The sequence below is a fragment of the Eumetopias jubatus genome, unplaced genomic scaffold, assembly GCF_037043125.1.
Source record: "Eumetopias jubatus isolate StellerSeaLion01/CBP00866 unplaced genomic scaffold, mEumJub1_p1.0 scaffold_12, whole genome shotgun sequence".
NCBI lineage: Eukaryota > Metazoa > Chordata > Mammalia > Carnivora > Otariidae > Eumetopias > Eumetopias jubatus.
In genome coordinates, this window is record NW_028274818.1 from 109,911,204 (window position 1) to 109,937,785 (window position 26,582).

Below are 26,582 nucleotides of genomic sequence, written 5' to 3' on the forward strand. Positions count from 1 at the left end.
TTTTCATCTTTTTATTCTACTTTCTGTAACGTATTCTCAGATTTATCAGCCTGTTCTTATTGTATTTCTACAGTGATGTTTCCTAAAATTTCTTGTTGTTTGGTGGTGGTTCCTTGAATATTCTTTTATACTTCAGATGCCTTGTCGCGGCTTTACGAGCACACTGTGTCCCCTCTGCAGCTTTCTTCTCTCCGGGAGGCCTGTCTCTCTTGACTGCTTCCGTGGTCAGGTCAGTGTGGCGGGTATAAACCAGACCTTGCTCTCGTGCTGGATGCTGTCCTCAAGAGTGTGGTGGGCCCAGCCATCCGCTCACAGGGCAGGTGGGCCCTGGAGGGCTCTGCTGGGCCACCTCACGGGGCCTCAGGGCTGGTCATGTCTTTGGGGAAGATCCTGTCTGTGAGGCATAGGTGCTGCCAGGAAACTGAGGGGAAGCTCAGCATCACTATGGAAACCTTCCCAAAGGCCCCCGGTCACTGCGGTGACTTTGCACCTTATCTGGTGTTCCTCGGCCCAGAGATCTGCTATTTTCTCTCAAGAAAATAAACCTCTGGTATTCTTCTAGGACAGGGAGAGAAAAGGGTGATGGAAAACACAGAGATGCTGGCTTTTCCAAAGATCTCCATGCCCCCTTCTGGTCAGTCATCCCGTTCTGCCATGCCCTCCCCTTATGACTCCAAACCTGGCATGACACACAGGTGGGCAAGACCTGGAAGGGGAGCGAAGGCGGCCCACGTGGGACCCTGGGACTTGAGCTGCGGGGTGGTGAGCTCCCCGCACCCCTGCCCGAGCCCCTGGACCTGGAGCTGCAGAGGCTCTGACCTGGACCAGCTGCAGACACACACCCAGGAGGCTCAAGGGAGAGTCTTTCTGACAACCCCCGCCCCACAACAAACAGCAGGGGCACTTGGGCCTCACAGCCCGTGTCAGCCGGGCCAGTGGCGACCCACCTTCTTCTGCACCCCCCAGAGCAGGCAGTGCCGGCTGTGTCAGCAGGGCGAGGGGAGCTGGCCTTCCATGGCCCCCTGGGCAGGAGCCGCCGCCACCCAGATTTCCCTGCATCCGAGAGCTGGAGCAAGACGGCAGGGCCTGCTCCCGCCTCCCACCGCCCCAGGCTCAGAAGGCTCAACAGGAAGCCTGCAGTCTGACTTGTAGCAGCAAGGTGGCCCTTGTTTTCCCGTCCCTCGTGTCCATGGGACTCCACTGTGGTGGGCAAGGTCCACCTCTGCCAGCATTGTATGAGCAGGGCCCACGAGTAGCAGGACTTGCACCTACTTCCTGGACCGGCACTGTGTCTACACGGGGGCTACCTGCCAAACGCAGATGAACTCGGTTGCAGGATATGGTAAAACATCTCGGATCCTACCCAGACCCAGGCTGTCATAACGTGAACAAGAGAAGACAGGCTGCGGGGCAGTGGCATGGGCGCTAGAATTATCTGACAAGGATCGTGGAGCAGCAATTATAAAAATGCGTCGGCAAACAGTTATCAATCTTCTTTAAACAAATGAAAAAATGGAAAACCTCAACAAAGGAGAAATTAAGAAGAGCCTAACAGAAACTTTTGTATACCTGGAAAATCCAGCCACCAGAAATGCAGACTTCACCGGGCAGACTCAGCAGTGGGCCGGGGACAAGAGTCGCGACCTCAGAGGCAGACGGACAGATGGCATCAGTCAGAAGGATGGAGGAAACAGGCTGACAGCAGACAAACGGGAGCGGAGCCGCTGGGATCGGGGCCCCAGAGATAAACATGCATTAATTGGAGCCCTGGAGGCAAGAGAAAGACTGGAGCTGGAAAAATATCTGAAGAAACAATGCCTGAAAGTCCCTCGGATACGGTGAAGGGCATAAACATACAGATTGAAGAAGCCAGGCGAACCACACACCAAGTACAGCCAGGGAAATTCACACACGGCACATCCTGATTAATCTGAACTCAGAGACAGAGTCTTGAAAGAAGCTGCAGAGAAACGCTGCCCTATGTGCGGGGACGCCACTTGGAGCAGCATGGAGCTGGCCTCGGGGGCTGCGGAGGCCGTCCTTCATGCTCTGAAACAAGCTGTCTGCCAGGGACCGTGAGCTTCAGGGCCAGCAGAGAAGCCAGACGTCCTCAGAGTGCCAGTAACAGAGACCCTGTGCTGAGCGGCTAAGGGAGCGTCCCCGATAGAAGGACAGGTTGACAGAGGGCAGGAGGGCAGTGGCGTGGGCTGTCTTCCCCCAGCGTTCGCTGACTGGCACTCGGTGGTCCATGGCCCGTGGCCGCACACAGTGGTGGCGCTGCGTGCATGTGGGGAGTGGGGGGGCCGGGCCCCGGCGGCAGCTCTGCTTCCGCTCCTCACCTCGGTGTCCAGTCAGTCATGCCGCCGGCCAAGGGAACACAAAGACAGCTCCACACCAAACCACTGTCAGTAAATACAAAGGAATCCTAAAAGCATCCAAGGAGAAACAGAGGCATAGTCAGAGAACAAATAATACCGTGGCAGATTTAAGCAGGAGCAAATCAGTAACTACTTTTAATGGAAACGATCCAGATGCACCAGTTAAAAGATGGCGATGAGCAGGTGGGTAAAAGCACAGACCTCTCCTGTCCTGATGAGGCTCCCTGGGGCCACAGCCATCTAGGTGGGGTGAAAGGGAAGGGTGAGAGATGGGCCACCACGCACACATTAATTTCTTCACGGAGGCATGGCCACCTTAACTAATATCAGATAAAATATACATGAGAGCACAGAAGGTTGCTGCAGACAAAAAGGGGCATCACACGAAGACCAGTGCAGCAAGAAGACATGATGACCCCAAGTGTGTTCACACCAAACAGCACACCTTTAGGACATGAAGCGGGAAGCGGTAGGACTGACAGCAGGAACGGCCGATCCACGTGCCCGGTCGAGGCCTCCACTCCGCTCAGACGGCGGGACCGCTGGAAGGGACCTCGTGAAGCCGTGGAGGAACTCAGCATCACTGCCAACCACAGGGTCCGGCCGGCGTTTGTGGAGCGCTGCGTGGATCCCTCCTTCCACGGGCACCCGGGCAGCACTAAGACAGGCCACGTCTGGGGTCATGAAACACACTTGGAAGCATCACAGTTACAGAGCACGCTCGCTGGTCGTACCAACCTCCCGCTAGAGGTAACAGGAAGACAGCGGGACCATCTCTTCCCATTTGCACGTCAGTCGGCGCACCTCTCAATAGCCTGTGTGTGAAGAAGGAAGTCTCGAAGGAGAAGTCAGCACAGCTAGTGGCCGTGGTAAGGCACAGACCTAAATCCACGAGACATGGCTCCGTCAGCGCCAAGGAGGTGGATAGCGCCCAAAGGGGGAAGGTCTCAAACTTTTGTTCCAGCCTCAAGCCCCAAACAAGCAGAAACAAAGAAAGAGTAAGTAGCAAACGATAATGAAATTGAAGGAGAGAAACAGTAGAAAAAATTATTGAAACAAAACATTCTTCGAAAAAGGGCAATAAAATCAAGAAACGTCTAGCAAAACAGACACACATGGAAAGAGAAGACAGTCACCTGTATGAGGAACGAGATGGGCGTGTCCCTAGATCCCGTGGCCGTCTAAAGGGTATAATGGGACCTCTCCGGACGGTTTATGCTTACAAATCTGTTACCTTAGGAGCAACGGCCCAATTCCTCAAAAACCACAGACTCCCCAAACTCAACCAACATGAAATCGATCATCTGCTTAGTCTTGTAAGCATTAACTAATTGAGTTCATAACTAAAATGCTTCCCCAAAAGATATTTCCAGGCCCACATGGTGTCCCTGGAGAATTCTGAACACTTGAAGAGTAATATCAGTGTTATGCAGTCTCTTCCAGAAAACAAAGGAGGTTGTCAGGGTTTTGGGGGGAAGGAGCATGTGTGTGTCCAGGAGGGTGGCGTGAGCAGCCTTCTGTGCTGACCCAGTTCTGTGTCTTGCCCTCGGTGGTTACATAGATCTGCATGTACGGTGGGTTCTCATGTGGGCTAGCAAGTGGGAGCCTCCACGGGCTGCACCAGGGTCAGCTTTCCTGGGTTTGGTACTGAACTGTATTTGCTCTGGTTGTTACCATTGAGGGAGACTATGTGAAGAGCTCATGGTCCTCCTTGTACGTTTTTTGCAAGTTCCTGTAATTATTTCCTACAAAGTTAAAAACAAAACAAAAAAACCCCACCTCCAAACAATCTTCCAGTTTGAGCCCTACCCTCTCTCTCCGTTTCCAGAAGTGACTACTGGTGGTGCCCATTCCTGAGACTGTAGGATTTTCTTGGCTTTTCCACTGCCAGCCCAGGATTTAGCTTTTTGGGTTATTTACCACTCCTCCATCTGCTTTCCAGCTTCTAAAGGTCTTTTGATGTTGTTCCTTCCTTTATTTTCTTTGTCCTCTTGGAAGTGCAAAGTACAGAAAAAAAAGAGGAAAACGTTTACTCTTGTTTTAGTGAGATTTTGAGAAAGAGTTCACTTAAATCTATATATAGGAACCACCATCTCTCACTGGAGTCTTGGTGTTTTTTCCATTCGCGTATGTTTTATAAACAGTGAAGCACATCATTCAAACCCTGTTTTTTCACTTTATAACCTAACACTTTCCCATGTTTTTACAGACTCTTTGTAAATATTAATGGAGAGTCTGTTCCAAAACATAGTTAATTAATCCACTTTTGGAGTTTGAGTTGTTTCAAGTGTTCAGCCATTCAGAGCAAGCTATGGTGAACATCTCTGTGCATTAACTGTTGTCCGTGTTTTGATACACGTTGCAAGTGTATCCTCTGGGTCTCAGAGGCCTGACGGCATTTAGACCATGGAAGTCTGGCTGCATCTGGGATTCTGATGCCTCATACTTCATAGTTGTAGCCAAAGCAGCTAACACTGATTCAGTACTTTCCGTGGGCCAGGCTCTGCACCTGTGCCTTCTCTGTGTTAGTCTACAGAAGTCTACAAACGGCCCAAAGAGGGTTTTAGAAAACAGTGTTCTACTGAGGATGGTTAACCTACAGTAGAATGCGTCCCCGTAAAAAAATACGGTGTTACGACCGCTGGAGTACCAGGGGCAGGGTTGTGCAGTTGTCCCCACTGAGCACAGGTCTAAGATGGTGCGTTCTCTTTGGAGAAGGTTAAAACAATAACGAAACCAAATACAAGCCGGTTTCCTTTTATTATCACTGTGTGCCTTCAGTTCTAAAGAAGGTCAGCAATAAAATTACTCCGCCCACCTTCACCCCTACCTAGTGCCATAGACACGTTTGATAGATGTGCACACATGCACTTGCCATCACAGTAAGGTACAGATAAAGTACAGAATGTTACCAGGAGTTTTTTTATATTTTACTTTAAAAATTATTACCCAGGGGTGCCTGGGTGGCTCAGTCAGTTAAGCATCTGCCTTCGGCTCAGGTCATGATCCCAGGGTCCTGGGATCGAGCCCCGCAACAGGCGCCTTGCTCAGCGGGGAGCCTGCTTCTCCCTCTTCCTGCCGCTCCCCCTGCTTGTGCTCGCTCGCTCTCTCTGACAAATAAATAAAATCTTTTAAAAAATTATTTATATGGTAAAATTGCCTTTTTTCATGAGGGGTGCCATTCTATGAATTTTAATTGCCCCTTAGTCGGAAAACAAAGTAATTTAATCACCTCTGAGTCCCCCTTGTGCCCTCCCATTGTAACCACCCACCTCCACACTGCTGACCCCATGACAACCATGGACACCTTCTCCATTTTTGTCAGTAACGTCTGATGAATGGAATCCTACAATATGTAGTCTTCTGAGACTGGCTTTGTTCACTTGGCATCAGTGAGATTCATCCACGTTGTTACCGTTGTTACCTGTATAAAGCCCATTCTTTTCCAGTGACTGTTGATTTCTAGTTAGGTTTTGAAACCAGGACGTATGAGTCTTCCAGCTTCGTTCTTCTATTTCAAGATTATTTGGATTCTTCCGAGGTCTTAACCACACTAAAATCTTCCTATCCCTGAACATGGGATGCCTTCCATTTATTTTGGTTTTCTTTCATTTCTTTTTTTTTTTCTTAAGATTTCATTTTTAAGTAATCTCTACACACAACGTGGCGCTCAAACTTACAACCCTGAGATCAAGAGTCACATACTCTTCTGACTGAGCCAGCCAGGTGCCCCTTCTTTCATTTCTTTTAGTAATGTTTAGCAATTTTCAATATTACACCTTTATCTCCCTGGGTAAATTAATTCCTAAGTATTTTGTTCTTTTTGATGCTGTTGTAAATGGAATTGTTTTCTTAATTGCCTTTTCAGATTATGCATTACTAGTAGATAGAAATATAACTAGTTTTACATAAGTGATTTTGTAGTTTGCAGCTTCCTGAATTCATTTATTAACTCTAACAGGTGTGTGTTTGTTTTGCAGATTTTTTAGGGTTTTCTAGATTGTGGCAGCTGCAAATACAGTTTTATTTCTTTCTTTCCAATATGAAAACCTTTTATTTCTTTTTATTGCCTAATTGCTTAGGCTAGAACTTCTAGTAGTATATCAGATGGAAGTGGTGAGAGCAGACATCCTTGTCTTGTTTCTGATCTTGGGGCAAAACCTTTCAATCTTGTACCACTGAGATTGGTAATAGCTGTGGGTTTTTTCAAAAGTGCCCTTTGTCATGTTGAAGTTCCTCTCTGTTCGTAGCTGGTTGAGGGTTGATGATATGTCGGATGCCTTCCCTGCATCTGTTGAGATGATCATGTGGGTTTTTTTCTTTATTCTATTAATGTGGTGTATTGCTTTGATTGATGTTCATATTTTGAGACAACCTTGCATTCCTGGTACGGATCCCACTTGGTTGTGATGTATGATCCTTTCAATATGGCACTGAATTCGGTCTGCTAGTATCTCACTGAGGATTCTTACCCATCTGTTGAATAAGGGTTATTGGTCTGTGGTTTTCTTGTGGTGTCTTTGCCTGGCTACAGGACCACCATGATGCTGGTCTTGTAGAATGAATCTGGAAGGGTGCCCTCTTCTTTAACTTTTTGGAGGAATCTGGGAAGGATTGGTGTTAATTCCCTTATAAGTGTTTGGTAGAATTCACCTGCGAAGCCATCCGGTCCTGCGCTTTTCTTTGCTGTTGTTTTGTCACTGCTCCTATTTCCTCATTAGTTACTGGTCTGTTCAGATTTCTGTCTCTTCCTGTGTCAGTTTTGGTAGTTTGTGAGTTGCTAGGAATTAGTGTCAGTTATTCAGTCTACCTAGAGTTGTCCACAGTCTTGTCTGGCAGTCCTCTTTATTTCCAACAAACTTAGAAGTAATGTCCTATCTTTCATTTCTAATTTCATTAGATTTGGACCTAAGTATGTCTTTTCATATCAGTTCTGAAGTTTGTTTTATTTTGGTTTACTGTCATACATTGCTATTACATGGAAATGATTGATTTTTTTTAGTTATTCATTTTGTATCCTGAAACCTCTATTAATTTTCTCATCAGTTTTATGAGGGTTTTTTTGTTTCAATTCCTTGGGTGCTTCTACATAGATATTCTGTTGTCTTTATATTTGGTCGGTTTGACGTCTTTGCCGAGTGGTATGCCTTTGGTCTCCTTCCTTGTGTTTTGTGCGGGTTGGCACTTCTGTACAGTGTTGAGGTGGGATGATGACAGTGGACACCTCTGCCTTGGTCTTGGTGTTGGGGGAGGGCATTCAGTCTTAGCCACTGAGAATGAGGTGAGCTGTAGGTTTTTTGTAGGTATCTTTTATCAGGATATAGAAGTTCCCTTCTATTCTTGATTTACCATGAAGGGATACAGAATTTTTTCGGGTCCTTTTTCCTTGAATTGACTGATATGATCATGTGGTGTTCCTTCTTTAGACTGTCAGCATGGCAGATTCTGTTGATTTATTTTTCAGTATTCAACCAGCCTGACATCCTAAGATGAGCCCCCCCTGGTTGTGATGTATTGTCCTTTTCACGTATTGCTGGATTCAGCTTGCTAATGTCTTGTTGATGAGTTTGTGTCCATATTCATGAGGGATGCTGGTCTGTAGCTCTCTGGTGCTGTTCTTGTCTGGTTTTGTGTGGCATAATGCTGACCCAGTGAAATGAGTTGGGAAGCATCCTCTTCTCCTTTGTTTTCTGGAAGAGATGGTGTCGAATTGGCATCACTTCTTTAAACGTTTGCACCCAGTAAAACCAACTCAGCCTAGATGTTTCTGTGTGTGAGATGTTTAACTAATAGCATAATGTCCTCACTAGTCCTAGAATTACCCAGGCTATGTCATTTATCTGGGGAGAACTCGGCTAGATTGTACAATCGGTGCATTCCATATAAACTGTCAAGGTCCTATGTACGCAGTTGTGCGCACAGCTCCTTTCTTGTCTGTCTGCAGGATTGGTAGGGGAAGCCTCTCGTTCCTGATATGATGACTCTGTGTTCTCTGTTTTTTCTTTTCTTTGCCAGTCTTGCTGGAGGTTCACTGTTTAATTGGCCTCTTCACAGAACCAGTGTTTGGTTTCTTTTATTTTTCTCTTTGTTTTTCTGTTTTCAGTTTCACCGACGTCTGCTCTTTATATATCCTTCCTTCTGCTTCCTCTGGGTAGATATTTTTCCCTTTCTTTCTAGTTTCTTAAGGTGGAGGCTTAGATTATGATTTGAGATCTCGTTTTCCCATAGAAGTGTTCAGGCTTCAGCTGCATCCTGCAGTGCGGTGTGTCGTGTTCTCGTTTCATTCACGTAAATGTACTCTAGAATCTCATCAGTCGTTTCTCCAAACAACGTGTCATTTAGATGTGTGATGTTAGATTTTCAGACGTTTACAGATTTCCTGCTACTTGTCTTTTACCGACCTCTAATGCCATTATGGTCTCTGACTATAGTTTGTACAATTTCAGTTTTTAAAAATGTGTTAAGGTTTGTTAAATGCCGCAGGAATACGCTCTATCTTGGAGAATGCTTACCTGTCCTTGAGAAAGACTCTGTTGTCCTGGGGGGTGCGTTGTTCCCGTATCCATTAGGCCTGCCTGGTCCATGGCTCATGCAGCCCCTTCTGCCCCAGCGTCTGCTTGTTGCTGAGAGGAGGTGTGAAGGCTCCGGCTGCACTCCCACTCTGCTCTCCTCTCCCTGCAGTGCTGCCCGTTGTTGCTTCGTGCATTTCGACATTCTGCTTTTAGCAGCAAGTACACTGAGGGTTATTGCGTCCTGCTGAATTAACCCCTTTCCAGGCACGTTTTCAGCAGTGTGTCTTTGCTTTGTGTCCGTGTCACATTTGGTAATTCCTGCAAGAAGTTTCGACTCTGTTGTTCCTACATGTAGTAGGATTGGTGATCAGTGATTATGATTCACTGAGGCCCAGATGGTGGTTAGCACTGTTAGCAGTCAAGTATTTCTTCGTTCAGGCGAGTGCACTTTTGTAGGACCTGCTGCTCCTGCAGACTCCACAGGCTGCCGTGTGCATGGGGAACCAAAATATTCTTGCGATTCACTTTCCTGCAGCTCTGGGACCCAGCCCGCGGGATCTCTGCGCTGTGTCTTGCACGTTGTGTCATCGTGGCCCCTTTAGGGCAGGCCGCCGGCTGGTTCCCTGCATCCAATGTCGACACAGTCACTTCCGCTCGCTGCTTTCTTCCTGTTGCCGTTCCTTCTTTTCATGTTCCTTTCTTGCGTGAGCCCTTACTACGTGCCAAGCACTGACTCATTTAATTCTTAAAAAAAGCTGTAAAAAACCCAGTATGGACTATTACTATCCCAATTTTATAGATGAAGGAAGTGAGAAAGGAGTAAGTGTCTTGTCCAGGATGATACTGTAACTTTCTTTCATGCCAACTGTTCATTTTGGATTAAGTTTTGGTTTGCAGGAGGCTTGCAAAAACAGGACAAGAGCTCCCGTGTACATGTTTTCTGTCATCTCGAACGTCTTCCACTGGACACACCTGCTGTGGGCGTGTACCGTCGCTCTTGGCAGCCTTCCTTTGACTGCGCTGTTCATCTGCCCGCTGACGTCCAGTCCAGGCCCCGCCTTGGTTTTGGTTACCCCTGCCTCCTCTGCTCTGGACAGCATCCTGGTCTCTCTCTGTTTCCCGCAACCTCGTCAGCCCTGGCCAGGTGGCCATGGCTGTTCCTGGGCCAGGCTTGTCTGACGTGTCTCATGAAGAGACCTAGGTTTGGGCTCTTGGGAGGAAGGCCATGGAGGTGAGGCCTCCTCATTGCACGAGACCAGGGGTCCGTAACACTGACACTTCCTTCCCGACGCACATCCTTGGTTCGCATTTTATCGCAAGTCGCTCTTTCCAAACTCCGCTTAGCAGTCTCTGCTGAACAGCCTCATGCCACCGATACAAGAACACGGTTCAGCCAAACTCCTTGCACTCTGTGGCGAGGCTCACCTTTCCTCCACCTTCCAGAACATGCTCTTTGTTTCCACTGGAGTCCTCACCATAGTTACCCTCAGTGCCCAGATTCCTGGCTGCAGCCTGTGCCCATCACCCGCTCTGAAGCCGCATCCACACGGGCAGGGGCTTGTCACAGCGGCCCCCAACCCTCGGGACCAAATCTGCCTCCACGCTCGGGCCACCATGGCAGATGGCACAGCCCGGGCACCTTAAGCAACAGACATTTATTTTCTCCCTTTTGGAGGCTGTAAGTCTGAGGTCAAGGGGCCACGTGGTTGTTTCTGTGAGGACTCTTCCTGGCTGCAGGCCTTGCCTTCCTGCCGAGTACTCATGGTGGGAGACGGTGCGCACAAGCCCTCGGGTATCTCTCTCACAGGGACACTTACCCCATCATGGGGTCCCACCCTCATGACCTCAGCGAACCCTGCCTGCCTCCACGTTCCATCACACGGAGGTTCAGCATAAGAATCTGGGGGGACACAGACATTCAGTGCATAGCAGGACCCCCTCCGTGCATGAATGACCCCAGAGCTGGGCCGTCAGCCTCTCTGTGCTGCAGACCCTACTGCGGGATTCCAACATTTGTTGCGTATGGACGCAGTCATCTATGCCTGTGAGCCCGACCCTTCGCTCTGTGCTGGAAACACAGGGTGGGTGTGTGACGCACGGCACAGTCCTGAGCCAACAGTCAGGGCCTGTCAGGGAAGGGGAGGCAGCAGGGAGTGCGTGTGGTGTGGGAACAGCGGGCACTCAGGCTGGACAGGTGCGTCATGGGCCATTGCCACCGGCTGTGCCTGTTCAGGCCATGGTGGGGCCTCACCCCTGGCACTCCCTCCCCTATCACCGTTCTGTGGTCCAGTGGGAGCAGCTAGCAGCTGCCGTCTCCTCGCTGATTCCTGTGCACACCCTGCTTTGACTGGCTTCATCTTCTCTAGAGGTGATCTGGGATGTCGTCCGGTTTGTGTGGCACCGCCCACGTCTCAAGAATGTGGAGGCAGTTTCTAGAAACTCATACCACGGCTGCTGGCTTTGAACCACTTGAAGGCAAAGCAGCCTTGTGAGCTTTGGAACACAGGCAGTTTATTCTCTCTCCCTCCTGAAGAGGAGGCCCAGGGAAAGGAGGTGCTCCGTCTTAAAACACGTAAACAAGCATTATTTATGTGGGTTTGTTCTCTGACAGCGTCATGGATTACAGCCAGCTGTCTTATTGATACGCCTACAGCATGTGCTTATTTGAATGTAGCCCTCGAGAACATTTGCTCACGAGCCTTCAGAATCCATAACATCCTGTTTTCACAGTGGCCTAGCAGGGCTTCTCATGCAGCCTGCGCCCAAGATGCAATAGTCCTTCCCACAGAAGGCTGCTTCCCCGAGGCGGCAGGTGCCGCCCCGCCCCCACTCCTGGGGGCGCCTCCTTGTCCGTCCCTCAGAGAAGCCCTGACCCAGCAGGAGTCCAACCGCCAGGGCCCGATTCCCGTCTGCGAGGCCGGGGGGGGCGGGAGGGCCTGCAGCAGTGCTCGTGAGGGTGTGAGGTGGTGCACGTCAGCAGGTGTTTCTGCAGCTTTATTGGGGTGTGGCCAACAACAGGCTGCACATGTTCAGAGTGTAGTGTGATGTTCTCACAGACACGCACGCCCCTGTCGAACGGTCACCACACTCCAGGTGCTGGACCTGCCCGTCATGCCCGACGTTTGCTCTCGAGTGCTTGGAACCCTCCCTTCCTCCCCCACCCCAGGCGGCCCCTGATCTGCTTCCACTGAAGCGGACTGGTTGGCATTTGATAAAGTTGGAGAGGAACAGTCTCGTGCAGTGTCCACTCTTTTGTGTCCGGCTTCACTGTTCTGACATCGCAGAGCGCGTGGATCAGTGGTGTGTTCCCTTTGATTGCCAGGTCGACATGCCGCAGTTTGTCTGCGTGCACTTGGGGCCGGGCATTCGCTTTCCCCGGCTTTTGACCGTCACAGACAAAGCGACCTCATGTTACAAATAAAGTCCTTGTGTGGAGATGTACTTCCTGTTCTCTCGGGTCACTGCCGACGTGTGGAACGGTGGCGGCTGTGTGCTGCCCTGTTTTAGGAATCTGCCTGTCTGCAAAGTGGCTGCACCACCCAGCATCCCCGCCACCAGCCGACGGCCCCCCAGGGCCTCCACAGCAGCGCTTGGCCCGCAGCCTTTCCCACTGTACCCGGAATCGATGTGCGGCCGCCCTGCTTGTGGTGTGCACTTTGTTTCCCTAACGACCGATGATGTTGAGCGTCTCTGCTTGTCGTCATCGGGGGTCTTGTTCTGCAAAGTGTTCCCACTCGTGTCCAGTTTTTACTTGATGGTTTGTTCCTTGCTGAGTCTGGGCATTCTTCATCTGTTCTGGGTGCAGGTCCTCTGTCACATACTCCCTTGCACGCACCTCCTCCCATCCTGTGGCTCGCCATTTCGCTGCTTTGTGAGGCTGTTAAGGAGAAATCTGTATCAGTGTTTTCTCTTTTATTTGTGATGATTTGGATATTGTAGCTGTGAAACTTTGCCTATCCCAGGTTTGCAGGTTTTCCCCTATATTCTTTAGTAATTTTATAATTTTTCGACTTACATGGAGGTTTCTATTTCTATTTTGAGTTAGTTTTTTATATTACACACATTACAGAATTGGAGGATTTTTTTTTTTTTTAAACGAATACCTAGCTGTTCCAGCACCATTTGTTGAAAAGACATCCTTTCTGGAAGCCTGGGTGGCTCAGTCGACTAAATGTCTGACTCTTGATTTTGGCTCGTCGTGATCTCAGGGTCATGAGATTGAGCCCCGCGTCCAGCTCCATGCTCAGTGGGGACTCTGCTTGAGATTCTTCCTCTCCCTCTGCTCCTCCTCCCGCTCGCGTGCGTACTCTCTCTCGCTCTCTCTAAAATAAATAAATCTTTAAAAAGAGTAAGCATCCTTTCTATGCTGAATCGCCTTAGAATATTTATCAGAACAGGCTGTCCATGTGTCGGTGTTTATTTCTGGGCTCTGTTGTGTTAGCTCAGTCTGACTTCAGACCAAGGCTGTTTTGGTCACTCTGGCTTTACGACAATTCTCGAAATTAGGTTGTTAGCTCTCCATCCTTTCCCCCAAGGTTGTTTTGAGCATTCTGGGCCTGTTACATTTCCACATGACTTTTAGAATCAGCTTGTCCGTTTGTACAGAGAAACGTATGGGATTTGACGGGGATGGCTTGGATTCTCTCGAACAGTGTGGGGAGAAGTGAAGTCTTGGCAGGCTGGCCTTCTAGCCACGGCCGCATGTATCTCCATGTGTTTGGGCTGATGTTAATTCCGCTCTGCTCAGTGGACCCCTGCATAGTTATCAGAGGGTGGACCCCCGACAGCTTTTCCAGATTGGTCTCCACGTGCTCTGTGTTCTTGGATGCTATATTATGCTTTCCAGTTATCTTTCTTTTCTAGCTTAATTCCATTAGGGTCACGGAAGATACTTTGAATTACTAAAATCCTTTTCAATATGTTGAGCCTCTTTGCGTGGCCCAGCCTCTGTCTGTGTTCGTAAATGTGTGTCCACCCAAGAGGACGGTGCCCTCTGCTGTGCTGGTCAGAGTGTTCCTTCCGGACACTTGAGTCAAGTTGGCTGATCATGTTGTTCCTGTCTACTTTATCCTTCTGGGGTTTTTGCTTCTCATTCTATGAGTTATTGAGAGAGTGATATTGAAATCTCTGGCTGTAATTGTGGGCTTGGCTATTTCTCCTTGCATTTCTACCAGGTTTTGCTGCATCTCTCTTGAAGCTCTGTCATTAGCAAGTGTGTGTTTAGGACGGTAATGTTCTCTTGGCCAATTGGCCTCTTTGTCATTATGGATTTGCCTTGCGGGTGCCATTCCTGGCTCTGAAATTCACTTTGATACCAGCAGGGTCTCCAGCTTTCTGTCCCCGTGCCGCTGTCTTACGGGGGTTTGCCTCTCTGTGTCCAGAGCGCTCTTTTGTAAGCGGCGCGCAGTGGGGGCTGTTCTCCCCACTCTGCGCGTAGGCGGGTGGGTAGGCGGCTCCCATGCCATGTGGTGGCTGGTAAAGCTGGGTCTCACTCTCTCCTCCTCATCTCAGCTCCTCCCCTGCATCCCCATTCTCCTGATTTTCTGGCTTCTTTCTCATTCAGTGGGTGTGTTTCATTATTTCATTGTATTTCTTTTTTTCCACTTATTAGTTGTCACTCTTGGCTGTTTGGGGGTTTTCGGGGTTACGGTACACATTTTCCACTTACCACGGTCCTCCTGTAAGCGATGCTGTACCTTCCCACACGGGCAGCCCCGTAACCCCATGGGTCTGATGTTCCCCTCGAGCCTCTGTGCTGTGCGTGTCACACATTCTAGCTAGACGTCTACCTCAGACCCCAGTACGCTTTTATTAGTTTCGTTGAAACGATCTCTTCAGAAAATAGGAATTTGCTTTTGTATCTTAACTAGAAGATGCCGTGTATAGATACACGGTGGAATATTACTCAGCCATAAAAAAGAATGAGATCTTGCCATTTGTGACGACACGGATGGACCTCGAGGCTGTTATGCTCAGTGAACTAAATCAGAGAAACACAAATGCCGTAGCGTTACACTCACGTGGAATCTCAAAGATGAAACAAGTGATCCAATGAAACAAAACAGAGACGACTCACAGATAGGAGAGCAAACTGCTGGCTACCAGAGGGGGAGAGGTGGGCAAAACCGGTGGGGGGATTAGGAGGTACAGACCTACAGTTATAAAACAGGTAAGCCTCGGGGTGTGGCGTGCGGTACAGGGAATGCAGCCCATGACCACACAGTAACTTCATGTGGGGACAGACGGCGACATCCACAGTCACCACACTGTGGTGAACCGTTCGTGATGTCCATAGTCACAGAGTCACGGTGTCACATGCCTGAAACTCGTGTGATGGTGTTTGTCAACTGTACATCAACTGCAAATAGAAGCTAGTAATTTCAGTGTCCTTATAAGATTTAGATGAAGTCGAAAACCATGTAGTTGCCAGCGTAGTCACGCTCTCCACTGCTCCTCGCTCCTTTGTGTGGATCTGAGTCTCCGTGCAGCGTCCCTGTCCTGCTACTGCAGGGGCTTCCCTTGGCCTCCCTCGTGGAGCGGGTCTGCTGGTGATGCGTTCTTGTAGGTTCCGTTTGCCTCAGAACATCTTCATGAATATTTTCATTGGGAATCGAATTCTAGGTTGGCATTTTTTTCTTATTTCAGTATTTCAGAGATTTTTCTTTTCTTTGTCATGTGCAAAGGGGGCTGTGTCTTGTGCTTGGGGTTTGTTGAGCTTCTTAGATCTGTGTATACTTTTCATCAAATGCAGCACTTTCTTGCAGTGTTTGTCCTTCTCTGCCCCGCCCCACCCCACCCCCCCGTCCTTCCCTCCAGGGGCTCCACCCACGCGGACGTTGTGCTCTGTGAAATCACCCCACAGCTCAGTGACGACCTTGTCAGTCTTAAATATTCCTTTTCTTGTCTATTTTACTCGGGATTATTTTGAGTGTTTTGTGTGTTGGGTTGTCGTTTTTTGTTTTTTGTTTTTGTCTTTTCTGTAGTCTTCAAGTGTGTAATTTCTCCTGCAGGGTCGACTCTGTCATCAGCCCCTCCGGTGTTTGTCACAGCTCGGTTGCTGGGCCTTCCCTTCCAGGGATTGGGTTGTCTTGCTCTTTCCTCCTTACCCGGCTGAGCTGCTCAACAGCAGACTGCTGCTCCCGTGTCCCAGCACTTCAGTAACCGTTTTAATGTCCTTGGATGCTACTTAATGTCTGCCGTTCTTGGTCGGTTTCAATTGATTGATTATTCTCCTCATTATGGGTCATATTTTCCTACTTCTTTTAATGCCTACTAGGCCTTGATTAGTTGGCAGACACTGAATTTTGGCTTGTTGGATTCTGAATGTTTTTGTATTCATATAAATCTTCTTGAGCTTTTTCAGAGATTCAATTAGGTTTCTTGGAAAGAGTTTGGTCCTTTCAGATCTTGTGTGATTTGCTGGGCTGTCCTGGAGCACTTCTCAGTCTAGAGATAATTATCTCTCGCTCCTGAGCCAAGACCTTCCTGAATAATCTATGAAATGTGAGCTTTCCATTCTGGCTGGTGGTGGGGAAGGCCCTATTCCTCAGCCTGGGTACGTGCTGGGCACTGCTTCCTGGACACACTTTTTGATTTTTAAATCACGTGAATATAGTGCCTTTCAGAAAATTAACTTTAAAAAATGAAGACAAAAATAAGACTTTCTTACAGTGAGCTGAAGCCTGCCGCTCGCCCGTGTCGGCCACTGGCCTTCGCATAGCCTCTGGGCCCATGATGGAGGAGGGACTCTGCACGGTCCCCTGAGCCTACTTCCCCGCCCAGTCGAGCTTCCCTCCCCAGCCCGCATCTCTCTTCAGGCCATCTCCGTGGTTCTGTGTCCTCTATGACATGTGGTCACACCTCCTGGGAGTGGACCATCAGGCACAGGACACGTGCAAGCTCCTACCTGTCCTGCCTACGGTTGGCCACCCCTCCCTCCGAGTTGTGGTCAGTGAAGACCCCCTGCAGAACCATCTTGGTCAGAACAGACACGTGGGCTGCACTCCCGGCCTGCGTGAGAGAGAGAGAGAGAGACACACACACACACCCCCAGTGCAGCAGAACCCTGTCTGCCGGAATGGATGTGCAAGCTGTGGTGTATGTCCTGATGGTCTGGCTCTTCTTGCAGGTTGAAGATTGAGGAGCTGGAAGGGGAGCGCAGTCGTCTGGAAGAAGACAAGAAGATGCTGGAGATGCAGCTTGAGCGGTTCACCCTGCAGGTGTATACTGGCGGGCGGCCACGGGTGGAGGCTTCTCCCAGAACTCCGCATTCTCCCAGCAAGCACGCCCTGCCCTCCTGGCTTCTTCCTGCGTGTCCGTGTCTGTGCCTCCCACACCCACAGACGTCCCGTCTTCTGGGTCACCAGGCACAACCTAGTTGGGGCCCTCCCCGGATGCACGCACCCCTGGCTGGCTGAGAGCATGTGTCGCAGAGCTCAGCAGAGAGGGTGTCCTGCCTTCGGGCCGCATGTCACCAGCCCATGGCCCCGGTCCTGTGCTCCATCGATGTTCCTCCCCTCCCCCTACACTGGCCACGGCCCATGGGACCATCTCTGTTTGGGCTCGTAGCCAGGCCCGTCCCCACCCGCCTGCAGCCGCAAGGTCACACTGCTGTTCACAGTGTTCACTCCAAGTTTGTTTTTCATTGTTATCCTCCTGTCTGAATTGTTCCACAGCAAGGAACCTGCAGGTTTGTGATTACCCAGATTTTGGACAGGCCATTGATTTTATCTTGACACCTATTAGAGGCAAATCACATCTCTTTTTTATTACCGATTCCTGGAGTCGGGAGAAGTGACAACTCTGATGAAGCAGGGTGCCATGAGCCGTGGCTGGCAATGTTCATCTCTAGGAGCCGCACTGTTTAATTGGGCCGCGGTCCTCGGGAGGGAGAGCTGGGCTGTTGGCAGGCCGACCCCAGCGGCCCATCAGCCGGGCCCTGTCAGAGCGGGGTTGGCGGGTGTCTCCTGCGTGTCCAGCTGGGCACAGCCTATGAGCAGGGCTGATGGCTGCCCAGGCCGCCTCCCCCCCCCCGCCGTGATTGGGGTACAGTGAGTCCTGCTGAAATCTTTCTTTTTTTCCCTGCCTCTGGGCTTCCAGGCCTTTCCCAGGGAGCCTGCTGTGGCTCTTGGCAGGGTTTCTGGGGTGCAGTGCAGGTGAGCACTGTGGCTGATGGACATTCGCCATCCTGGGAGATGGGGTGTCCGGTGCTCTTTCCGTGTCAGGTGTTCCTGGGTGGAGATACTTTGAGCTCCACGCCGACCCTCGGGTGGGGCAGAGGTCTTACAGCAAGTCCTGGAGCTGCTCACGGTCAAGGGGCTGGGCACCTGCTCACGGGGGCAGGTGGCGTCCGTGTCCGTGCCTGTGGGAGCTGCGGGAGCCGGGGACAGGCTTGTGGGGCCAGGTTTCCATCATGCTGGGGGCTCAGGTGCGTGTGCGGGGGTGTGGCGGTACGCCCTGAGCTCCGCCACAGCCCTGGGGCGGGGGTGGCAGGGCTGAAGTGCAGAGGAGTGGGTGGTGGAGGCTTCTAGATAGCCACGCGCCGCTGCCTCCTCTGTTCTGGTGGGTGTCCCAGGCCCGGGGACGTTTGCTGGTCCTGCGGCAGTGCTGTCAGACCTTGAGAGGCAGTAAGAGCAGGGCCGTGACAGTCTGTCCATGCTCCCGCTTTCAGCTCGAGTCCACGAGGGCCATTCCTGCACCTAGAGTGGGGTCCATCTCAGGAAGGCCGGCCACGCGCCATCACTGTGCTCTGCAGACCTCTCTCTGTGCCCACGGTCCTCAGGAGGAGGTCCTGCTTCCGCGTTTCCCTGATGAGGAAACGTCCGGTCAGGGAGGGGCAGTCATTCGGTCGAGGGCACCCAGCAGGAGAGGCAGAGCTGGGCTGGGCACCCAGTTCCCTGTCTCCTGGCCCGCTCCCCCCACCAGCTGCGCCAACCCGCGTCTGTCGTGCGGTGCGGTGGGCAGGCACAGGTTGCCCGCCCAGGGCTGAGCTGACCATTCAGGGGGCTTGGACGCTTGCTGTAGCAGCAGCGGTTCTGTCTGACCCAGACGCCATCCCTTCTTCCGGCTCACGACAAGCGCCAGTGAGCCCAGGCCCTGCTGAGGGTGCAGAGACACGGGGGCTCCGCCCTGGCACCCTGACCCCCCGGGACAGACAGGAGTGAAGGTGGCGAGTCAGGGCAAGGTGAGTGGCCATGCTGGTCACGCAGAGCGGACAGGAAGAACTTGTGTCTGGCTGGGGTCTAGGCAGCCACGAAATGGGTGTGAAGGCGACTTGGACGCTCAGAAACAGGAGGGCATCGTGGGGTCCTCAACTGGACCCCTGTCCCGCCTCTTGCCCGGGTGGCTTTAGGCATGTTGGCTTTCCCATGTGAGCCCCAGTTCGTCCTTTATAACTTCGGGAGAACCGTGTGCACGTGTGGGCGCCTGGGGAGAGGAAACGCGTGTGGAGGGCAGAGACCTCAGCCCTTCACCTCTGTGCCGGGGCCTGGGAAGCAGCAGGCCTGCCACGGGTGTCTTTGCCACTGCTGCCCAGCGAGCCCCGCGCAGTCCAGCCGCGGCCGGCTGGGCGCTCCTGTGCACACGCCCTCCTCCCTCTCCCCTCTCCCCTCTGCGGACAGGCTTCCAGTTGGGCCGCTTCGAGGAAGATTGATTAAAATCAGCTGCAGTTTGACTTAATTGGGAACATATGCTTGGAGAGGGAGCGCCCCTAGTTAGAACTTCTTGTAATCAGTTCACAGCTGGTTGGTGAGGCAACAGCTCCCGTCACCAATCCGAGCCTGCTCTGCACTCTCTGGACGGTGTGGGGCGCAGGCCTGTGCGGCCGGGCTGTTCCCACGCTCATCCCGGTGCCCCAGCCCACGGAGGGGACTCCTGCCAGCCGCAGGGGACTGCTGCTGTCTCGTGTGCGCCCCTCTTTAGAGATGGGGAAACCGAGGCCCACAGTTAGCCAGCGCGTGAGTGGCTCGCTCACAGACCCCTTCTGTAGGGGCAGGATGGCCTGGGCTAGGTCCAGATGTCCCGGGGCTGGGAGTGAGCAGACCACCTGGACGGCTGGGCCTGGAGGCAGGGGGCGCCCTGTGCTTCCCGTGTGGCTGCCGGAGCTGGGGCCTGGCCGCCGTGGAACGGGAAGGCAACCCCGGCCCTGGGCCCCCTGCTCCCTCCCACCGTGGCCCTGCCCCGCACACCTGTCCGCGGGCCTCGGTTTCCCAGAGCCAAGAGAATGATTGCGGAATGGCAGTAGGACTCATGTCTCATTGGCCTCCTCGGTGAGTGGGCTCTGGTGTGGGTGGTGGCTGTGGCCCTCACCGTGGCCTGTGGCCCTGGTCTCAGGCCACTTTGGTGACCGCGGTGATGGCTCCCAGGTCGGCCAGAGTTAGTAGTAACACCGCCATCCCGTGCCTTACCTTGGCGACACACATGCTTTCCCCAGTCGTGTTTCTGATAGGCCAGATGTGGGGACGGTGACAGTCACGGGCCACATGAAGCTCCGGAGGTGCAGCTGAGAGGGGCGGCAGACGCGTGTCGGTCAGCAGCCCTGGCTGGACACCCGAGTGTGCACAGCACAGCCTGGCCGCACACTTGCACTCGGGCCCTCGGCCCCCCTGGGTTTGCCCCAGCGCTGGGTGAGCATTCTCAAACGTACAACACAGCCGGGCGAATTCCTCCATGGAGACCCGCTTACCCACCACCCACATCCGGGCACGAGCATCTTACTGTGGGGGCCTCCTGATACCACCCCTCTGCCATCCATCAATGCTTTTACATTTTTCTGATGCATTTTAAAGCAAATTGCAAACATCTGCACCGTTCCCTGTAAATGCTTCAGCATGTAATCAAGCAGAATTCATCTCTGGGAGTGGAGCCCACGTCCCACTGCCCCTCCGTGCTGCCTGATCACGCTGCTTATTCAGCCAGGTGACCATCAGGGGTGGGCGCAGGTCCCGCTTCCCCCCCCAGCATGCGCCGGCTCCCCCGGGGCTGGGTGGGGCTGCCTGTAGCCAGCCGGCAGCGCTGCTCAGGAAAGGGACCAGACTGCAACCCAGTGACATTTGAAATAAGTATCTTTTTTGGAAATGGAGTGGGTAGAAAATTGCTGGGTTGCCTGTGAGCGGAAAGCTCACGGTGCCCGTGGAGACGTCCCCGCTCCCGTCCCTGCGTCAGCAGGCGAGCAGCCCTGTCTCATCAGACCCTCCCAGCCTCCACCTCCTTCCCTCTTCTTGAATACGAGGTTGGGGGAGGGCGTGCTGCACTCCTCACACTGTGCTGCCCTCTCCCCTCTGACGCTGTGACAGGATGGCCCCCCAGGTGCCCACTGGTTCCCTCCACCTGCAGGTTCCTCCTGCCTGGCCTGCCCGGCCCCCCCCACCCCCACCTGCCCCCACCTGCCAGGGAGCCCTGAGCCGAAGGCAGGCCTGATCGCTGCTTCTTAGAACCCTCCTGCTCTGTTCCCCTGTGGCCTGGCTGGCCCTTTGCCCACACTCCTGCAATGCTCTCTGAGTTCCTTCCTGGAGGGGCAGAACCCCACCTGTGGATGCGTGGGTGGAGGGTGAGCCCCAGAGAGGGTGACCGGAACAAAGGGCTCGGTGTATGGCATCTCCATGTGTGCATGTGTGTAGGATAAATTTCTGGGAGGGAGATCGTGGGATCAGAGGGTACCTGCACTTATTTTGGTAGATGCTGCTGTGGGACGGCGTCAACTGCAGCCTAGGAGAGCACCGGCTCCCCGTAGCCTCACCAAGAGTGCACTGTGACGCCCGGGAGATCTTCTGCCCCCGCGGGGATGGGGGGGGGGGTAGGCCAGTATACTTTCAACCTTCAGTCTTTTTATCACGGGAGTGAGGGCCTTTAAGTACGTTCATATGTGCTAATGTCCTTGGTCCGTTTTTCAAATGGGTTGTTGGTCCTGTTGATTTTGTGGAGCTATTTGTATTTGAGGAGTTGAGGTGTTTTTGTTTTAAGTTGTGACTGTATTTTCCAGTTGATCGTCTGTCTTTTGACTTTGCTTGAGGCATTTTTAACCGAGTAGTTCTTGGTATTCAGGTTTTTATATAGGTGCATTTATCGACGTTTTGTCTTTGGCTCAGGTTGTGAAGGGTTCTTCCATGGCAGTTTTGTTTTTCACATGTAAATCTGCAGTTGATGCGGCATTTGGGTTTGGTCTGATGTTGTACAAGGTACAAAGCCTGACATCAGCCTGTTCCCTAGTAGGGCTCCTTCCGGTAGCCCCAGGACCACTTACTGCAAAGCCTGTCCTCACTGGGGTGCGGTGCTGCCCCCTCGGGCCCGGGTGGCTCCCCCGCTGGTGCATCCTGTCCTTCCCGGCCCCGTGACTTCTCCTGCAGGATTTTCCTGGCACCTCTTGTTTACTTTTATGTGCCCCCTGGAATGAACATATCTAGCTCTCCCAACCACTGTAGAAATTGTTAGGTTTCGTGGGAGATGAGGGTAAACCTCTGGGGTCCAGACATCGTGGGATGATTACTCTTCTGCGCAGGAAGGCTACTGTGTCTGCATTTACGGGGTCCCTGTTGTGCCCCACCTGAACGCTTACAGACAGGTGTTCCTCTCCTATGTTACCTCTGGGTCGGGGGTCTTTCCTTCACTGTCCTGGCCGGGCAAGTGCACACGCGGACTCTGAGCTCCGCTACGGAGGTTTGTGACCCTCCTCGGGGCAGCCACATGTGCCCCTTCACACATGGAGTGAGTGGGCAGGCATGTGCTGCGGACCCATGCTCCCGGACGGGCGTGTAAAACAAGACACTTGAGGAGAGAGCCTCCTTTCCCCACCGTGGCGCCCGGCTGCTCATGTTTATTAACGCCGAGGACTAAGAAAAGCCAGCTTGCTGATGTGCACTTATGTGGAGACATTTCGACAGGCACTGATTTCTTTTGATTTTTTTATGAGGAGAACGACGTGTCTTGAATAATAAGCCCCTTCACATCCCATGAGCCGGTGCCAGCAGGCATCTCCGCGGGGCTGCAGACCCCCCTACGCTGCTGGCCCGCATGGCCTCTCCCCCGTGTGCACACGGGGTCTTTCCACCCTGTGACCCTCAGGGTGCCAGGCTGGCCTGCTCTGCCGCTGGTGTGTGGGGGGGGCAGTGGCACCCGCGCCATCTGTGGCCCCCGGCAGCCTCGCCGCTCTCAGACCGCGTGCGGACACCTGCCCGCCGCGCGCTCCTCGCCATGCACTTTGTGTTACCCAGCCCTCTAGGAGCCTGGACACCGGGCGTGATGAGGAGTCGTGTGTGTCATCTTTAGGCAAGTTGAATTTCCTGAGTGGGCCTGGAGTGTGGCAGCCGTGGGGTGAGGCTGGTGGGCGGAGGGCAGCGCCCTCGTCCCAGGACCGCCTGTGGGTCCTGAGCCCCACTCAGCCAGCTACAGCCTCGTGCCCAGTGGCACCCGTGTGTCCCTCCCAGGAACTGAGGCCCCAAGCCCCTGGGGCAGAGCCGGGAGAGACCCGTTGTCCTGACGCCGGTGCAGGACTCTTCGGCCATCGCAGCGGTTCCCTTGGGTCCCATCAAGTCGAGGGGAGTCCGTGACCAAAGAGGCAGACCGGCAGAAGGAGGGCCAGCTTAGGGAGCACTTGTCCCGGGCTTCCTATCCTTTGTGAGTGTCCCAGGACCAGCGGGACCCCCCGCCCCACCCTGGATTTGCGTCCCAACCTGCTCCTGTTGACACCGGCGGAGGTCACAGCCCCACCAGACGGGGGTCTGAGGTTGGCTGCCGCGGGGGTGCCGGCTCTGCTCAGCCCTTGTAGGGTTGTGCCCTGTCCCTCGTGTAGACGTGCAAGTGTCAGCCTGCATGGCAGGCTGTCCCCTGTGTTTGGGAGCCAGGCCATGCGGCCCAGCTGGGAGGGGCACCCGCAGCATGTCTGCCCTGGTGGAGTTCGGCAGACACCCCCGTCCCTGACCTGCAGCACCGTCTCTGCGGGGGGGGAGAGGGGGAGCAATCGCACCTGGGGTACACGTGCCATGGGCTCTGGGGCCAGACTGCCCCCCTCCACCGGCAGAAGTCAGGTGCTCCAGGGACAGGAGCTGGGTGGCAGAGGGGCTTTCTGTGTGCGCGTCTGTCCCCCTGCCCCGTCTCTGTGCCACGTGAGGCAGGGGTGCTGCGGAGAGGGTCTTTGGGGGTGTCTCGTGTGGTGGAGGCCCTTTCTCCCTTGGTGGCTGTGGCTCTTGTCTGTTCAGTGGGCAGCCTGCACCGGCGCTTAGGGAAGGGGGGTCCTGTCTGCGGAGCGCATGGCCCTCCCTGTCCCCTGCTGTGTCCAGGCGTCTCTGGCCCCACCGGCTTCCTCGGGGAATGTGTGTAGGGACAGAAGATGTGGCTGCCCGGGAGGAAGATGGCAGCCCAGTGCATTATGCTGTCAAGAATCCCGTTTGATGAGTGAGGGTGTTTGGGGTTGCAGTCATCAGAACGCCCAGGGCAAAGGGGCTTCGCTAATCCTGCCCCACACTGGTTTCCCTGCTCTGTCTCCACTTTGCCTTCCACCTGGTCAGCCCCGTCTCCTGGCTGGCCTCCCTGTGACCCAGGGGCTCTGCTGGGGTCGGGGCTGATGTTTCCTACGCAAGTGGCTATTCCAGGGCTCGGGGCCCAAAATTCCTTCTGAACGTCTTTCCAGGCCCCACGCCCTCCCTATACCACAGCCTTGGCCAGAGGGAGGGAGGGGCCCCGTGGGCTGAGCAGCAGTCACTTGGCCAGCCCGGTGCTGGGTGTGGGGTGTCCGACCCTCCGCGAGCCAGCCCACCTTGCTGGGCCCCACTGTGTGGGTGCTGCTCTAACTAACCTGGGGTACGGTACAGGCTGAAGCAGCCAGGGCCCCACTTCCCTGGGCTTGTGTTATGGGGGGAAGAGACAAACAGTGGGCTAAGCGTGTACATGAGTAGAGCGCTGAGATGGTGATGTGCAGGAGAGGGAGCAGGCCGTTGGGAGGGGCTGGGGGACCCGGCAGGACCGTGTGCACTTGTTTCCTTCTGTGGCACAGAGGACAAGGAACGTCAGCCTCCCAGGCCTTCTGGGACTCTCCACGGAAGGTTCTGGAACACTGAGGGGAGTGTCAGCCTCCCGGGGCACTCAGGGCTCTCCACGACAGGTTCTGGAATAGTCAAGGGAAATGCCAGCGTCCCAGGACACTCGGGACTCTCCACGGAAGGTTCTGGACGAGTCAAGGTTGCTTGGAGAGTTTGGGTTTCTTCGGAGTATGAGTATCGCCTTGACTGTTTTCTGTAGTCACATCTATTCCCTTTAGATAAGATCCCAGTACTGTACAGAGCATTCCCAGCTGCTGACAACCTGATACCACAAGAAACAGACCACAGATGTCCTGGCTTCTGAGCCGTGTTGATGTTGAGCCTCTTGGCAGCCCCACAGGAGGGAGTGCCAACTGGTTACAGAATTTCTCTTATAGGAAGGTGATTTTGCAGAGGTGGTTTACGGACAAAATGGCGGCACGGGAGATTCACAGAGGCATGTGCAGCAGGGACGGGACGCAGCAGACGGATGGGTGCACGCGCTGACGGTCTCTGCTGTCCCCCCTCCCGACCTGAGTCAGGGCCCTTGCCCACTGGCTGGCGGAGCTGGGGCCCAGCCCAAGCTGGTGGGACATGAGGATCTGCTGGGTCTGGTCTGGTGGGGACCCTGTCCCATCTGTGCAGAAATCACCAGTGGACTCTGCTCTACCCTCCCAGAGTCCAGCCTCTGGACCGCTCCGTCTTTCGTTGACCTGCCCCTTCTGCCACCACTTGGGCTGTCGGGAGCCCCAGGCGCACTTGATAGAAACCCAGGCTTAGAAGGGGGCAGTTTCGTCAGCGTTTGCTTCCTCCCGAGCAACCGTGGCGGGGATGGCACCAGAGCGGGCCCGTGAGGGCGGTCGTGTGGTTCCCCAGGCTCTGCCCGGCCAGGTGGCCGGCCCTCCCGAGGCCCAGGTCCCCTAGAAAGCAAGGCCGCCCCATAGGCGCACTGCAGTGGCCAGGTGTGTAGTACGAGGCAGGTGTCCTGTGCGGGAATAGATTCCAGTATGGGACATCTAGCTCTGCCATTCTCACGGCCTCTGAGCCAGTCTGGGGGAGAATGGATGAGGCCAGTGCTGATGGCCACTGGGGCAGTGAACACACAGTGTGGGGGTGGGGGAGACCCCTGTCCTGTGCCCCGCCCCCCCGCTCTGTGCCATGGTCTCTGCCCCCTCCTTGCTTCGAGGGAGCAGGTTTGCACCTGGGCTTCCCTGCCCCCAGTTTGCTGGCGGCTCGAGAAAGGCTTGGGTCCTCTACACGTGGGCCCGTGTGGAGACGCAGCGGTCTGGGCTGCGTCTGGCAGACGTGGGTGAAGCCTGTCAGGATTGACTCTGGTTTTCACGCCGGAGGTCCTTCTGGGCTCTGTGTACTTAGCAAAGCTCATATGGTTTAAGATTGCGTACATGTCCCCTCTCCCCAAGCACTTGGGAAGGTGAGCAGTACCATCCCCATCTGGGAGACCAGCAACTGAGGCTCCGAGCGTGTGAGACTTGGTCTCGTCTCAGAACTAGTACAGGGAAGTGCCCCCTCCTGGGGCTGCTCCCGGAACCTGGAGGAGAGGCTGAGCGGCTAGCTAGGCCAGGCCTCTGTGTTCACGGCTGAGGGAGCTCTGTGCCTGGCCTGTGTGGGTGCCAAGGAGGGATGGGCACCCCCGCTCATCTCCGGGAGGAGGGAGGCATTGA

General features: G+C 53.6%; 1 protein-coding gene across 7 annotated transcripts in view; it reads left to right on the top strand.

Moving 5' to 3' along the window:
* MAD1L1 (mitotic arrest deficient 1 like 1) overlaps positions 1–26,582 on the top strand; it is a 318,559-nt gene that overhangs the window by 208,731 nt on the left and 83,246 nt on the right. For all 7 annotated transcript variants that reach the window (XM_028091876.2, XM_088016764.1, XM_028091878.2 and 4 more), the window contains one exon: positions 17,019–17,109. In XM_028091876.2, coding sequence (XP_027947677.1) covers positions 17,019–17,109 — 91 coding nt within the window. The remainder of the gene's footprint in view (positions 1–17,018; positions 17,110–26,582) is intronic.